The 17,015-nt window shown below is 40.1% G+C and overlaps 1 protein-coding gene across 1 annotated transcript in view; it reads left to right on the top strand.

The window, feature by feature from the left end:
* Positions 1 to 17,015, top strand: part of LOC106868812 (probable E3 ubiquitin-protein ligase HERC1) — a 98,961-nt gene that overhangs the window by 41,758 nt on the left and 40,188 nt on the right. The window contains exons 28-42 of the mRNA XM_052975429.1: positions 455 to 598; positions 1,770 to 1,876; positions 2,642 to 2,956; positions 3,883 to 4,122; positions 4,908 to 4,991; positions 5,402 to 5,612; positions 6,246 to 6,340; positions 7,396 to 7,559; positions 8,031 to 9,109; positions 10,262 to 10,496; positions 11,474 to 11,643; positions 12,665 to 12,893; positions 13,853 to 14,016; positions 15,295 to 15,458; positions 16,809 to 16,917. Of these exons, the coding sequence (XP_052831389.1) occupies positions 455 to 598; positions 1,770 to 1,876; positions 2,642 to 2,956; positions 3,883 to 4,122; positions 4,908 to 4,991; positions 5,402 to 5,612; positions 6,246 to 6,340; positions 7,396 to 7,559; positions 8,031 to 9,109; positions 10,262 to 10,496; positions 11,474 to 11,643; positions 12,665 to 12,893; positions 13,853 to 14,016; positions 15,295 to 15,458; positions 16,809 to 16,917 (3,510 nt within the window). The remainder of the gene's footprint in view (positions 1 to 454; positions 599 to 1,769; positions 1,877 to 2,641; positions 2,957 to 3,882; positions 4,123 to 4,907; positions 4,992 to 5,401; positions 5,613 to 6,245; positions 6,341 to 7,395; positions 7,560 to 8,030; positions 9,110 to 10,261; positions 10,497 to 11,473; positions 11,644 to 12,664; positions 12,894 to 13,852; positions 14,017 to 15,294; positions 15,459 to 16,808; positions 16,918 to 17,015) is intronic.

The raw sequence follows: 17,015 nt of genomic DNA, 5'->3' as shown, positions 1-17,015 counted from the left end.
TCCCCTCCTAAACGACACCCCACGTACAGAACTACTTCCTTTCCTCATCATTTCTGCCCACTCCATTTCAACCAATCACCTCTTTTCTGGGCCTTCACCCACTGCCCCCCCCCCCTCTGCTACACTCCATTCTAAACTCCTCTCTCACCTGCTATCATTCTCAATGCCCTCCCACAGCTCCCATCATAACCCCCCACCACCACCTACTATAGCCCCTTATGTATCCCTATCTCTCCCTCTCCACAGCTCTTCCACCTTACAGATGTGTGATGAAAGATTTCCAGACAATGGACATGAGTTAAAAATAATTAAATAAAAACAGTAATAAATGAGTGAAGATAAAAATATATTGCACATGTCTATTTGGCCAAAAAAAAAAAGAAAAAAATTACCATCCCGAAATACAATATTCATTAATTATTAACTCAATTATTTCTCTATTTTCGGACTGTAGAATCGTGTCCCAGCCAAATAGCTATTGGTGACTTCTTAGTGTTCCTTAGAAGAATTGCTGCTTCAGTTCCTGTCCAGTCACGTTTGGCTTGTAAAAAATGGACCAGTGTGCTCCTTGATATCGCAGGGAAATTTTCCGAGAAAGGTAACAGTATTCTACCTCCCTTCTTGTTTTTGAACTTGTTTTTGTTTTTATTTTTTACTTGGGAGGGAAAGCAGTGACCCTGGCCCTTTACAGGGTCTCTGAGACTTTTGGGAGGGAAGAAGGAGAGAATCTTTGAGCTGGAGACATGATCTGAATGCCTACATCAGAGTGGGGCCCATTAAAGGTACCTGAAGTAACTGGTGGTGTTGTTAAACTAGGGGACAGATCCAGTTTTCTATCCAAGTTGGCTGTGACAGGATTCGAATTCAAAATGCAAAGAATAAATCCTGCAATGCATCTGGTTTCATGTTCTTTCAGCCCCACTAATTTCGCTTTGACTTTTTCTTTCTCTCTTCCTGTCACCAAGCCTAGTATGTGCACCTCATCCTGATCCCCTTACGTTAACTCTCTCTCTCTATGTCTACTGTACTGTCTCTCCTCTCTCTCTACCTCTATTGTACTGTCTCTCCTCCTCCTCTCTCTATACAATATAATGCACAACTAGAGAAATAAAGCAGCCAACATATTGGTAATTCTTATATAGTGACCCTCATTATAATTATTATTGAGGCAGCAAGCTGCCAGAGCCATTAGCACACCAGGCAAGAAGACGCTTAGCAGCATTTTGTCCATCATTACACTCGAAGTTCAAATTCTGCCAAGGTGGACTTTGCCTTCCATCCTTCCAGGGTTGATAAATAAGTACCAGTTATGCACTGGGGCCGATGTAATTGACTAGTCCCCTCCCACAAAATTTTAGACCTTGTGCCTATAGTAGAAAGGATTTATTATTATTATTATTATTATTATTCAGTAGTTTTATTTTTATAACGTGCTTTCACTTCACTACCGAGCGCAGCTCTGTGCGCATTATTATTATTATTATTATTATTATTATTATTATTATTATTATTATGCTAATTGAAACATGGTGCAGATGTAAATGTTCTAAATATTTACTCTGAAGATGGCTACTTCAACAACCATGAAGAATGAAACAAATTTTTAAAAATAAGCATAATGAAGCTGTAAACATTTCTGGAAACCAAAATATTCTCATCTCGAAAGATGACACTAATTACCTGAAGAATTGTAATCCTTATCATTAGTCGGATTCCTCTGAGATATTTAAACATTGATTTTAACCATTTCCATCTTCCTTTCTTTTAAGGTTTGCCATTAATCAGCAGTCTGAGAACTCGTCTTATTGCTCTACATTTACTGGCTGTTATCCTCCCTGCATGTCCTAAAGATCTGGATCGAGACTATTTCGATACTGTACGTACACTGTTTTATTATTTTTAAAAACTTTTTGTGTGTGTCTGGGTGTGTATGTAATTTTTTTTTTAATGTTCCAATAAAAAAGAATTTCCTATTTTTGTCTTTTTTCACTTCATCGTCTTGTTTGATGTCGACATTTGAAAATTAAGTTGTAGAACGTTTTATGTGCCACCAGCATGGGAGCCAATCAGGCGGCATTCGCATTGGCCACAACTACAATTTCACTTGGGTCAACAGGATGTGCAAATATATATATTTGCACATCCATCTTAACTTAGATGTGTAGTTTCAAATGCTACAAGTTTCAGTAATCAGCCTAAGAAATCATCTCATATGGATGTTTAGTGTTAAACAGCAAAGATTATATCAGCAAACAAAGCCTCATTGATGCTGGGAGATAGGAATGTTGTATCACATGATTTCAGTATAATTTTCACTTCATCAGTAGCAGACACCTTACTACCAAATGCCAGACTGAAATCTTGTCAAATATAGTTTAACACTGACTAAACAGTCTGTGATACTGCAAAAAGCTGGCAGCTCATGTATAAATTAGCTTTTAGTGCTGGATGCAGTTTTTATATGTAAAAAAATATTAATTTGTATGTCATGGATATGTCATCTATCTATCTGTCTGTATATACATACATACATATATATGTATATCGTTTTTTTTTTTTAAATTGCTTAGTTTCCTTGTGGTTCATTGATCTTTCTCAATTGATTTTCCTCTCTCAACCCTCTTTCTCTTTGCTACCACAGATTGTCCAGCGATTGTTTCATGATATGGCCCAACACATGTGGTTTGTACCAGTTGTACTCGCCAACCAACAAACCCTGGCACGCAAGAACGAACTGATGGAGAAGATCGATGAAGTGGAACAGACTGATTCCACCACTGGCTGCCCAATCTCTGCCAAAAAACAAGAAACACTTACCAAACAAAGCACTTCTTTTGATCCTGATAAAACGCTATGCTGTAGTGTTGAGAATGGTCACACCCTTGTCCATGGGCCCGGGGGCAAAGGATATGGGCTGGGCAATATGCAAATTACTTCTGGTTGTTATCAATGGAAGGTGAGATTAACGGAAATGTTTTATTTCGTTTTGCTTATTTTTCTCTCCTTAAATCTTGTTTTTAATTGAAAAAGAAATTCTGTTTCTTCTTTTTTGTAAAATACATATTTGTAAATTGTCTCACATTTCATAACATAGATTCTACTTATATATCGTATTGAATTTGTTTTCCATTCTCCATCAAGAACCTAACTCGTAAAATATAAAACTCCTCTTTCTCACACACCAGATTCTATTGAGTGCAACAACCATCACCATCATCATCACCATCATTATTAACCTCACCATAACCATCTTCATTATTAACATCACCACTACCACCACCACCACCATTACTATCAATATTACGACAAACACTGGCGGTGAGCTGGCAGAACTGGCACACCGGGCAAAATGCTTAGCCGTATGTCGCCTGTTGTTACATTCTTAGTTCAAATTCCGCCAAGGTCGACTTCGCCTTTCATCCTTTCGGAGTCGATAAATTAAATACCAGTTACGCACTAGGGTCGATGTAATCAACTTAATCCCTTTGTCTGTCCTTGTTTGTCCCCTCTATGTTTAGCCCCTTTGTGGGCCATAAAAGAAATAAGAATCATTGACATGCTGGGCATAACGCTTAGCGACATTTCATCCCTCTGCTCAGCTCAGCTTTGCCTTTCGTCCTTTCAGGGTTGATAAAACAAGTACCAGTTGAATATTGGGATCAATATAAATTAACTTACCCCTACCCTCTCCTGAAATTGCTGGCCTTGTGTCAAAATTTGAAATCAAACACCACCACCATCATCACCATCACCATCACCATCATTGCCACCATCACCATCACCACCACATTACCTTCCGTTTCCATCGTATTGGCACCGTACTAAATGCTATTCTCTTTGTTTCTTTCTTCCTGCTGTTGCTATGGTTGTTGCCGTGGTCAGTTCCTGATTGTGAAGGAGAACAGTGGTAACGAGGGAACGTGTGTTGGTGTATCCCGGTGGCCTGTCACTGACTACTGTCAAAGTACGACCACCGATATGTGGTTATATCGGGCTTACAGTGGCAATGTTTATCACAACGGAGAACAGAGTGTCACATTGCCGGGTTATAGCCAAGGAGATTACATCACAGTGCTGTTAGATATGGATGCCAGGACGTTGTCTTTTGGCAAGAATGGAGAGGTAAGCACATCGACCACAACAACAACAACAACAGTCTCTCCGCCCGTTCTTCTCTTATCTTTTTTATCAAACATTCTCTTCTTCATGCTGTTGTTGTTGTTGATGAGATTGACGTTTATATTTATGTTGTTGTTCATATTTTGTTTCTGTTGTTTGCTCTTATTGATGTTGTTGCCACTGCTGTTGTTGTTGTTACTGATGTTGTCATCGACAACCCCCCGCCTCACCCCCACCTCCCTCCCGGGGCAGACAAAGTCTCACAGTGTGGAAGGATCGAGATTTCTGATTCTATTATTTGTGCTTCTACTTGAGCGCCAGGAGTCACTCTGTCGGCGCACGACGCTTGCTCACCTGTCTCTGCTCCAGGGTCACCCTATCTCTACCTCCATCCGCCCTTCACTGCTGTACACTGCATGCTTTGTGCTGTGATTGTATATGTCTGTATATTTGTGTGTGTATATATGTATATATGTATCTATGGGTATATGTATAAATGTATGTATGTATATGTATAAATGTATGTGTATATATATGTGTTTGTGTGTGTGTAACGGTATATATATATGTACATATATATTTATATAATTATGTATATACACATATGTATCTGTGTGTTTGTATGTATGTATGTATGTATATATATATATATATATATATATATATATATATATGTATATGTATGTGTGTTTATATGTATATATACATATGTATATGTATGTGTGTGTATGTATGCTCACAATAATTGATGTTCTCCAATTGAAAATGTCTGCTTCCATTTCTTTCAGAAGTTGAAACTTGCCTTTGACGACATTGATGCTACTGAGCTGTATCCCTGTGTTATGTTTTACAGTTGTAACCCTGGAGAAAAAGTAAGACGATCTTTCTCTTGTCTTCAATGGTAATAATTGACAGAGCACCAGATATTTGGCCTCTAGGCGAGTTTATCTGAAACAATTCGTCTAAAATACAATCTGAATAAAAAATTAAAATTGTTTCTCTTTGATGAATTCATATTTTTTATTCATAATTTATAATTCTTTGGGTTTATAACTAACTGTTAACTATTTATAAAAACATTAGGATTGTTTTAATTTAGAGATCAATAGATTAAGTACCAGTTGAATCCAGGGTCAAATGTTTTCGACTCCCCCGCTCCCCACCCCTTCAACACTTCAGCCCTTCTGCCTGTAATAGAAAGAATTATTATTAAGTTCCTCCTTCTCTTCCTCCCCCTCCTCTTCCTCCCCTCCTCTATAAACTGTCTGTCTGTGTGTTTCAGGTGAAGATCACTGACATGCAGGTCCAGGGATCACCATGTGACCTCCTACCAGGAGATCCACTGTGTGCCCCTGCCACGACCACCATGGTGGAGGCTGCCATCTCCCTGCTGCGGACTCTACACAAGAACGAAAGCTGGACCGGGCCCATCAACGACATGATCATTAAACAAATCAACAAGATCGATAAGTTTGAGGCTCTCTCGGAGCAAGGTAAACCCTGCTTGAATTAACAGTCTTGTCATCACTGTCATCATCACCACCACTACCACCACCTCCATTGTCAGCATGAACTCTTTACCATTCTCCTCTTCCTCCTCATCATCATCATTCTTACTCTCACAACCACCACCATCATCATCTTAAGCTCTTCATCAACACAACTGTCATCATCATTGTCTCCCTCCTCGTCATCATCATCATTGTCATCATCATTGTCGTCACTGACGTGTCTGTGGCCTCTGCCTTGCTTCCGTCCCAATTTCATCATTGTTTCATCCGTCCTGGCCTTCTCAAGACTGTCTCTGCCGCCACCTCACGGCATGCTATGGAAGCTCGCACTCCATTGCTTCCTTGTTAGACGATGTCGTCATGGGAACGTTGCTGCTTGTTGTGCTCGTGCCTTCTGTCATCAATTGCCTGCTTTTTCTCTCAGCACCAGCAATATCTTTGTTGTCTCGTTGCTCTCGTTTTCATCATCATCATCATCATCATCGTCATCACCTTGTAACATTTTTAACAATGGATCTGTTCTCTTGCATCAGCTTTAATACATGTGATGGTTTTCAATAACAGCAGTGACTTAGAATCTCTCTTATCAATTTCTATCTTTCTGTGTTGTTTCAGAGGAAGATAAAGAAGGTTCCGTCCCAGCAGCCGTCACGAAGAATGAAAGTGATACAAAGATATTATTCCAGTCCGTAGAAACATTATGTTATGAAGTAAGTGTTGGCCATTTTTTACTGAAATATCACGTCTGGTTTTGGGTTTCTATTCACCATACTGACAGGCACACACACACACACACACACACACACACGCACACACACACACATTACTAGATGTGTTTCCTCATCATCATCATCATCATCACTTAACATCTGCTTTCCATGCTGGCATGGGTTGGACAGTTGACTGAGGACTAGTGAGCCAGAAGGCTGCACCAGGCTCCAATCTGATCTGGCAGAGTTTCTACAGCTGGATGCCCTTCCTAATGCCAACCACTCCAAGAGTGTAGTGGGTGCTTTTCACATGCTACCGGCATGGGAGCCAGTTAGGAGTTACTGGCATCGACCACACTCAAATAGTGTTTTTTACGTGCCACCTGCACAGGAGCCAGTCCAGCAGCACTGTCAACGACCTTGCTCGAATGTTGTTTTTCACGTGCCAGTAAAGCGACGCTGGTAACAATCACACTCAGCAGTTTCGACCCATGTTTCACTGCCATGTAGCATGGCTGTTTGTACACATACATCATACAGTCTACCTTTTACTCTGAGTGAGAGGCCTTTTGTCACCAGCAAAGGTAGGAGCTCTCTGAACTTTGCCCAGGCTATTTTTATTCTAGCAGCAACACTTTTTTATATAATTAAACATACATTTATATGATAGACTATACATATATATATATATTTAACACATGTATATATATCAGAACAGGAGTTTGGAAAAATTTTTGATATTATTTATTCACCTTCACACATATTTCATTTGCTAATAGAAGTTACAAAATTGTACATGAAGGAGAAAACATGTAAGATATCTCCTATTAGAAATTCTTCAGACACAGAATTAAATACTACTAAGAATGTGAATTATTAAGGTTTACATCAGATGAAGTTAGCCTGAATGCTAAAGAGTTAAAAGAATTACACACATTTGCCTTTCCTCCTCCCATATCTGATAAATGTGAGGTTTAGAATAACAACAACACCTCCTCCACCTCTTTCACTGTTTCTGAGTCTGAGTCTTTTTCTTTGTGTTGTGTCTATTTTAGGTGTGGCCAAGCTTAGTGCTTATTGGTGGCCTTGACCATGGACTGAGAGTGGGCGGCCGATGCAAACATAAAACTGCCTACAAGAAGGGCACCTTGTTAGGGGTGTCACGAGACCAGTCAACCACAGCTAAAGTCCATTGGGATGACAGTGACACATTCATCAGGTGACCTCTTATTTCCTCCCCCCTCTCTCTCGCTCTCTCTCTTCCTCTCTCTCTCTCTCTCTCTCTCTCTCTCCCCCTCTCTCTCTCTCTTTTTCCCTCTCTCTCTCTTTAAATATGTCTATATATAAATTTATCTCAAGCAAATGCTATGATTTGTAATTAAGACCTATCTTCCTGTTGGATAAATATTATATGAATTCCATGCACTGACAAAGTTTCACATGTTTTTCCAGCTCAGATAACTCTGCTGTATGATGACATGGTGGCTGTTAACAGTATTGGAGCTTTTAGATGTACTTACTTTGATATTATCTATCTCTGTGAAACTCATTGAAATTTATGTAAACATTTGATCATTTAAACATGTTTGTCTGATTTTTAGCCCATAATTTTAAACTCTGCTAAAACCCCCTTGTTTTATATATATTTGTACCATTGATTAACAAAAAATTGTTCTCTTCCTCCTTTCAGTGATGCTGCCATAGCCAACCTCGAACCCATTGAACCTGCTGAGTTTGACATCAACCACCTGGCTGGCCTCACCCCACAGCTTTTACAGGCTGTCATGAAATTGACTCTGATCAGTGACGAGAAGCACTCACTACAGCTCAGTAGACACCAGGAATATGGTTCTTTGAATGGAGGGCAAAAGAAACCAGGGAAAACAACTGATGAATTGCAAGACTCCAACCCAATGGAGGAGTCATCCGTGGATCCTGTTGCTGCTGCTGTCACTACTGCTAAGAGCCCGCCCGATGATCCAGCACAGGTCACCGATCAGGAACAACAAATCACTGAAGAAAACAGTCGACAAAGACCCACAGATCACAACGCTGACAAGAAACGGCAATGTTTGTTGTTGCAAAGCATTAATTATGCTAGTTTTGGCATCCCACTACCACCGCCACCACCGCCGCTGTCGTCATCGTCGCTGCGTTCAGTGCCAGCCTCAGCATCTACATCATTGATGGACAGCCGAGAGGCAATGCACGGGTCCCAGGGTGACATGTCTCAAACCGTTTCTAGCAGCAGGGAAGGTTCGTTGCCGAATTCCAGCTTCTCTGACACACCGTCCTGTGGCACCGAGACCGCGTCACAAAAATTTGGCAAAGAAGAAAGTGCTGTTTCGGCCGATGTGATCACGGAAGAGAGTTCTGACGAGAACGTCTTTGAGGTGAATTCCACCGAAGACAACGCCTTACAGCACGAGTTGTTCAACTTCAGGATGGCGTCATTGAAATTGGCGGCATTGCGAATGCTTTACAGGGTTCTATTGACCAACAAATACACCGAGATGCTGCTCGTGCCGAAATCCGACCTACGAGCCGAGAGCAGCAAAGCCCTTCCTGACGGCACTGTGGTGAGACGAGATGATGACATGAAAGGTGAGCTTCGTGCCATCATGAAGCAGATGGTAAAGCTGGCCACGGTACCATCCCCGTTCCGACGTCTTGTGTCCTTGGTGGAATTGGAACGAGCACAGAATGTTCTCTACCAGGTTATGATTCAAACCCAGTCTGATAACCAAGCCAATCTTGCTCAGTATGAAGGTGAGTGCTAACACACACACACACACACACACACACACACAGATTTTTAGACAGACTGACATGCATTTTGAGTCAGTGTCTGGATGTGTGTCAGGTAAACGTTCACAAATGTAAACACACACACAGAGTCTTCACATACACACACACAGTCTTCATACATACAGTGACAAAGACAGACAGACTGACGCGTGTATTTTGAATCAGTGTCTGTATGTGTGTCAGGCAAACGTTCACAAACATATATAAGCACACATACACATGGATACACACATACACACTCACACATTGATACACAGACACACACACACACACATTCACGCACAAACACTCTCACACACACACACACACACACATTCTCACACGTACCATACGTATGTAAATATAAATAATTCTTTCAACTGTTAAAAGGAAATCAATAATGACAGGAGCAGTAACGATCCTTTCTGCTGATAAGGTATGACACCTGAAATTTGGTGAGAAGGGGCTAGTTGATGGGACTGACCCCAGTGCTTAACTAGTACTTATTTCACTGACCCCTGGAAAAAGGATGAACGGCAAAGTTGAACTTGAACAACAACAACAATAATATTAATAACAACAACAACAACAACAACAACAACAATAATAATAATAATAAGGATAATGATGATAATGATAATAATAACAATTATAATAATAATAATTATGAAAGTTTCATCCAGTGGTTCTTCAGATATCTTGTCCAGAGGCAAACAAACCCAACTGGAAACAATACCTCCGTCTTTGCTAAGGCGGAGGTAATAATAATAATAAAAATGATAATAGTAATAATAATAATGATTTCAAATTTTGGCACAAGGGCAGCAGTTTGAGCGGAGGGGTTAAGTCGATTACATCAACCCTAATGTCCAACTGGTACTTACTTAATTGACTTTGAAAGGATGGAAAGCAAATTCAACGTTGGCAGAATTTGAACTCAGAACATGAAGACATATGAAATGCTGCTTAGCATTTTGTCCCTCATGCTGACAGTTCTGCCAGATCGCTGCTTTACGTAATAATAATAATAATAATAATAATAATAATAATAATAATAATAATAACAACAACAGCTAATCTCAATCATTTATCACTGATTATCTCTGGTTACGTTTGCTGTGTTTTATTTAATAGAACAACTGGATAAGCTGAGGGCATCGAAAGGCATCAAGGCCAGTGTGGACGTAACGTCCAGCCCCCCACTGGAACGAAGTAACAGCACAAGTACTTCTGCCTCTGTCGATGATAGCAATGTCAACAGTGGCACCAACGGAGTAGGGACTCGTCGCTCCAGCATGGACAGCAGTTCTCTCCTACAGCGCCACCAACCTGTTGTCCACCGGATCAGAACGATGCTAAGTGAACCAAGGTAAGACAACTCTGCTCTACCTACAGGCATTGGGGGCGGTATTTTGTTTTTAATTTATTTGTTGGAAGGGTTAGTGTCACATGGGCACAGCCTAGGGCTTGATCAACCCCAGCCAGTTCCCTGAGGTGAGGCGGTCTATTTGTAGAAAGACATGAAACACGTGACCCCACCAAGCATCGTCACTGATGGCCAGAGGAATTGGTGGATGAGATACAAGTAAAAGAGATATCTTCAAATATTCCTTGCATTGACCACCATATTCGTTATTTTGAAACCACGTGATTGACCAAACTCTGTCAGATGTTGTTATACCTTGCTGGTCACAACGTTTCTTTAGCATTGGAATGATGCCACCCTAATGGCTAGGCTTGTGTGAAGGATTTCTAATAGGAAATTTCTTACATGTCTATCCAACATATGCAATTTTGTGATTCGTCTTAGCAAATGAAACATATGTAATGGTGAATATATAATGCCAAATAATTATTCCAGCTTCCTGTTTTGTTTTATTTGTATGTGTGTGTGTGTGTGTGTGTGTGTGTACATGCTGCTGGCACATAAAAAACACCCATTACACTCTCAAAGTGCTTGGTTTTTAGGAAGGGTATCCAGCCATAGAAACCATGCTAAATCAGACTGGAGCCTGGTGCAACTCTCCGGATCACCAATTCCATTCAAAGTGTCCAACCCATGACCACATGGACAACAGATGTTAAATGATGATGATGATGATGATGATGAGAGAACGTGTGTGGTTCTTACTGTATTGAAACTGTGTGAGACTGAACTACATTGTGATCCCATTTCTTCCATTAGCAAACCTTCTGGGTTCAATGTAGGGTTTACCTTCATAAGAACACTAAAACTTATATACTTACACATACACACACACACACACACTGTATGGTTATGTTATGTAATGTTTCTCACTGACTAATTGTTGTTTAAATGTCTGTTTGTTTTCTCCTCTCCATCAGTCTTTCAGCAGTTCCTATCAGCGTATCACCATTACAACATCCGACTTTGTCTCCAGCAACTGTAACAGCAGTCAGCCCCACACCACAAACCCCACCATCACCTCTCTATGCACCACTCATCGAGATGGGATTTAGCCTAAACCACATTGTGCAGGCAATGAGGGCAACAGGTAAGTAACAGTTGCTTCCTCCTCCTCCTCCTCTCATCACAGACTAAAGCCTCGTTATTTTAATTGACTCATAATGTCCTGCTGCAAATTTTCCAAGTGAAACGCCTCAACGTCAGGACTGGTTTATTGTTGGACAATATTTGTCTTGCGTTTACTGGCGTCTCTTTCTGTTCCGAGTTTTGATCCCATGGAAATTGTTTTTTCCTTTCCTCTTTCCATTTTTTATCCTTTATTTGTTTCAGTCACTAGGCTGTGGCCATGCTGGGGTACCACCTAGAAGAATTTTTAGTCGAGTGATTCGACTACAGTACATTATTTTAAAGCTTGATACTTATTCTATTGGTCTCTTTTGCCGAATTGCTAAGTTACGGAAACATAAGCACACCGGCACTGGTTCTCAAGTGGGTGGGGGAGACAAACACAAACACACATGCACACACGACAGGCTTCTTTCAGTTTCCATGTAGCAAATTCACTCACAAAGCTTTGGTTGGCCTGAAGCTATAGTAGAAGACACCTGCTCAAGGTGCCTTGCAGTGGGATTGAATCTGGAACCATGGGATTGGAAAGCAAGCTTCTTACCACACAGCCACACCTGCACCTTAGGGTTTGATAAAATATCAAGGAAAACCTGGAGATAGGGCTGAAATGCTTAACATTATCCTCTCCAATGAAATTTTGTAGCCTTGTGTATCATCATCATCACCATCATCACACATACATACCTGCATGCACACACACACACACACACACACACACACACACAATGGGCTTCTTTCAGTTTCCCTCTTCCAAATCCATTCACAAGGCTTTGGTTGGCCCAGAGCTATAATAGAAGATACTTGCCCAAGGTGTCACTCGGTGGGACTGAACCCAAGGCCTTATGATTGGGAAGCCAGCTGCTTAACCATACAGCCACATCTGTACCTGTGTGTGTGTGTGTGTATCTATATGATAAGAAGCAATCAATATTTTAATTACCACAATACACAGCATTCTTCTCTGTTTTTTTCTGTTTCAGGTGTCAACATTGAGGCTTCTGCTCATGTCGTGAACACCCTAGCCACCTGGATGGTCGAACACCCCATCACTGAAACACCAAGTCAGAACGAACAATCTAGTTGTGCCGTAAGCTCGACTTCTACCTGTGTCCCTGTTGACCTATCATTTCCACCCACATCTCTCCCCTCCAGGGGCACACCACTCACAGACATGCTCAATGCACATATCTACAGAATAGCCTCTGACTGGTAAGCCTTTGCTCCTTGTCATCTTGTTCTGGATGTTTTATTTCGTCTAAATAATTCTTGGACACAAAATTTTGGTTTTGGTATTAAATGAAGACAGACTGGAAAGGCATGGGTTGTGTTGTTTTTTTATTGACTATTTGTTGCTGAAGACTGGGTCTTTAGGATAATTTCTTTACTGAAGACTGTGTCTTTATCATTACTATGTAACTGAAAATTGAAGCTTTAGGATTACTTTGCTTCTGAATAATGGCTCTTAAGAATTATCAAGTTGTTGAAGACTGGGTTTTAGAATTACTGTGTAGCTGAAGATTGGGATTTTAGGATTGTTGTATTATTGAAAACTTGGTCTAAAGAATTGTGTTATTGAAGATTTGGTCTTTAAAATTAGTGTTGCTGAGAACTGGGTCTTTAGGATTGTTGTGTTGTTGAAGACTAGGTCATTAGGATTATTGTGTTACTGAAGACTGGGTGTTAAGGATTATGTTGAAGATTGAGTCTTAAGAATTATTGTGTAACTGGAAACTGGATCTTTAGGGCTATTGTATTGTTGAAAACTGGGTCTTTTGGATAGTTGTGTTGAAGACTGGGTCTTGTGTTGCTGAAGATTAGATATTTAGGATTATTGTTACTGAAGACTAGGTCTTTAGGATTGTTTGGTTGTTGAAGACTGGGTCTTTAAGATTATTGCGTTACTGAAGACTGGATGTTTAGGAATGCTGTGTTGAAGACTGGGTCTTTAGAATTATTGTATCACTGAAGACTGGGCCTTTAAGATTATTAATTTCAATATTTTCTACATCTAAATATGTTAACACAATAGAAACAATTGTCAACTTTGTAAGGTGAATTCTACAATTAAAGGTGTGATTTTCTCTGTGTGTTTTTGTTCTGTATATTTATATATATATATGTTTAACTAAGTATACTGTATGACTAGTGTAATGTGTTACTCTGTGCAGGGAAAACACCCTCCAGACAGCCGAGGCACCAATGGCCCATATAGAGACATTGTCGGATCAATCTTCTGATGAACGGGAAGGAGAGATACATCTGGGACGCACACGGAGGCGACGTCTGTGTCGCACACGGCACATGGATATACGCAATTATCTCACCAGGCCCTGTATGTATTACTACTCGACTTCTCTCTTTCACACACACACACACACACACACACACACACACTAATACCCATATTTACACTCTTACAAACACACACACAGTGAGAGAGGAATCATAGAGGAGGAAGAGGAGGAGGAGGTAAATGAGTGAGTAGTTCATGAGAGGAATTATACACATAAGAAAAATATTGAATTTTATTTTAAGATAATAATTATTTTTCTTTTAAAAATTAGTATTCATTATTTTAGCATTTTGTAGAAGCACCAAGAAATTTGATAAAAGTTACATTATAATTATCCCATGTATGACATTACCCCAAAAGTTATCCTTCATTTGACTGGGAACACTCTGGTATATTTCATATAATGACCAACTGAAACCTCAAAGGGTCATTCATATTACAATGAGCTTGTGATAAAGGCTTTAAAGATTTTAAGGTGTGGTTGTGTAGTAAGAAGTTTACTTCCCAAACACATGGTTCCAGGTTCAATCCGTAGACAAACCTAGGAAGGACCTAGTTAGCACCCTTAGCCCTATGGGACTCAAGGTTACAATCAAGACCAACCTTAGTGCTATAAACTTTTTAGGTGTTACATTGGACCTGGGCTTCTGTTCATACAAGCCCTACCACAAACCAAATGAGAGGCTGCTCTATATCAACGCTGTCTCCTGCCACCAACCTATCATGTTCAGGAACCTAGTGAAGGATATCCACAGGAGGATCTCAGGCCTGTTCCAGGTTCAATCCCACTTCATGGCACCTTGTGCAATTGTCTTCTGCTACAACCTTGGGCTGACAAAAGCCTTGTGAGTACATCTGGTAGATGGAAACTGAAAGAAGCCTTGTGTGTGTGTGTCTTTGTGTCTGTTTGTCTCCCAGTGCCACTTGACAAGCAGTGTTGGTGTGTTTATGTCCTCATAACTCAGCAGTTCAACAAAAGAGACTGATAGAATAAGTACCAGGTTTTTTAAAAAAACTAAGTACTTGGGTTGATTCATTCGGCTAAAAGTTCTTCAGGACAGTGCCCCAGCATGGGCAATAACAGTGAAATGACTGAAACAGGAAAGAAATAGGAGATAGCTTCATAAACATTAAAGTATGATTAGTCTCAGGTAGACGAGTGTATTAGAAAGAGGTGAGGGGGAGGTGATTTCAGGGTGTGTTGGGCCTTATTTCTAGCATGTTGAGTGACCACATAGGGGCTCTCTTCACCACTTGGTGTGTATATTGGTGATTATTTAAGTTTGTGTGCTTCTTTCTCCTTCCCTTCCTCCCCAGCTGGAACAAGAAGTTTGAGAGAGAGCCACCGGGAGAATCGTCCAGATCGTCAACACGAGATTGGTGAAGCTCGCCCTCTTTATGACCTGGAGTTTGATTTATTTGACGACTTGTTGTACGAAGAAAATACTGATGCCTTCTCACCACTGGAGTCTTCTGAACAGGTCAGTTGTTTCGAAATAGAAAAATTTACTCCCCGCTGTCGTTGTGCAGATCTGTCCAACCCATAATGAAACAAAGTAGTCAATATTGAACCCTGGATACGTAGATATCCAGTGGATCTGTATTCTAACTGTATCGATATTATATCACTGAAGTTTTATTGTTGTTTATCAATTTTGTTTAGTTTTTCATTTTCGTTTATCTTCTTTCATAATTTCTTATTAGAAAGCAGTGATGACTCAAAAAGAATGAAGTAATTTATTGCTTCCCGAACAAGAAATTTTTATCATACTTTTTGATTTTATTTTGGAAATTTATGTGATGAGGTGAGATGGACAGTAAGTTACCAACAATTCCATGAGGGGTTCAATGAGATAAAAAATTTGCCAAGCCCCTAGTCCTAATTGGTTAGCTGTGAAGAAGAAGGTGATAATGATGATGATGGTGATGAGGAGTAGAGAAGAATATTCCTAATGTTTTGCATATTTAACACCAAAGGATAATGTTTCTCTCTGCCCTTTGCGGGGTTAAGGTTTGCTAAAGTTACGAAAATAAAGGTAGAAAAATTCAAGGAGTTGATTCCTCTTTTGGTTGTCTCTCTCGCCACCCCAGGCAGTATCATCTATACAATGGTACGACATGATGGTCAAACATGAGTAAAGGCCTTGATCAGTCTGAACTTGACCAAAGTTTGGTGAATGAATTTGGCAGCTGGAAACTGAAAAAAAGCTTGTGTGTGTGTGTAGATATATATATGTTGAGAAGACTTTGCAAGTAAAGTGAGATCACAGCCATAGCCTATACCAGTGTTGCATAACCACCCTATTTTAAAAGTACCCTTGAATCACTGGGTGATACGCTGCACTTGAGAAGACCTGTTGAGTCAAGTAAAATCAAAAGCAAAATTTAAAAAATCAAAATCAAAAGGAAAATGGAAATTGGAGTTGTGGCCGATGCCAGTGCCACCTGACTGGCACCCGACTGGCTCCCCATGCCAGTGGCATGTAAAAAGCACCATCCAAATGTGGTTGATGCCAGTGACCCCCACTCCCGACTGGCCCCTGTGCTAGTGGCACATAAAAAGCACCACCCAAACATAGTCGATGCCAGTGCTGCCTGACTGGCCCCCATGGTGATGGCACGTAAAAAGCACCCATTACACTCTCGGAGTTAATTGAAACAAAAGCAATGTGTTTCAAGAGAAATAGGGTAACAAAAGTGTTAAATAGCTTCACAAAATGGTTAACTCTTGTTTAGGTTTTGAAGTAAAAATACCTTTCCATTTAAATTTAGTTGAGTGAGGAAATTAACCATCGAACAGTTGTAGTTATTTATTTATTATTTTATTTCAGATGTTGATTGCAGCAAATGATTGTCATGAACCAGTCAGTTGCGATTTGTGTTTGACGAGAACAACCAACTTTAATTCGCACATGAAAACTCACCATCCTGGATGTGGATGTAATGTTTGCATACTTTATTTCCCTCTCTCTCTCTCTCTCTCTCTCTCTCTCTATATATATATATATATATATATATATATATATATATATATATAT

Source organism: Octopus bimaculoides, chromosome 21, assembly GCF_001194135.2.
Source record: "Octopus bimaculoides isolate UCB-OBI-ISO-001 chromosome 21, ASM119413v2, whole genome shotgun sequence".
NCBI lineage: Eukaryota > Metazoa > Mollusca > Cephalopoda > Octopoda > Octopodidae > Octopus > Octopus bimaculoides.
Note: the sequence above shows the minus strand (reverse complement) of the source record. Positions and strands in the feature narration are given on the sequence as shown.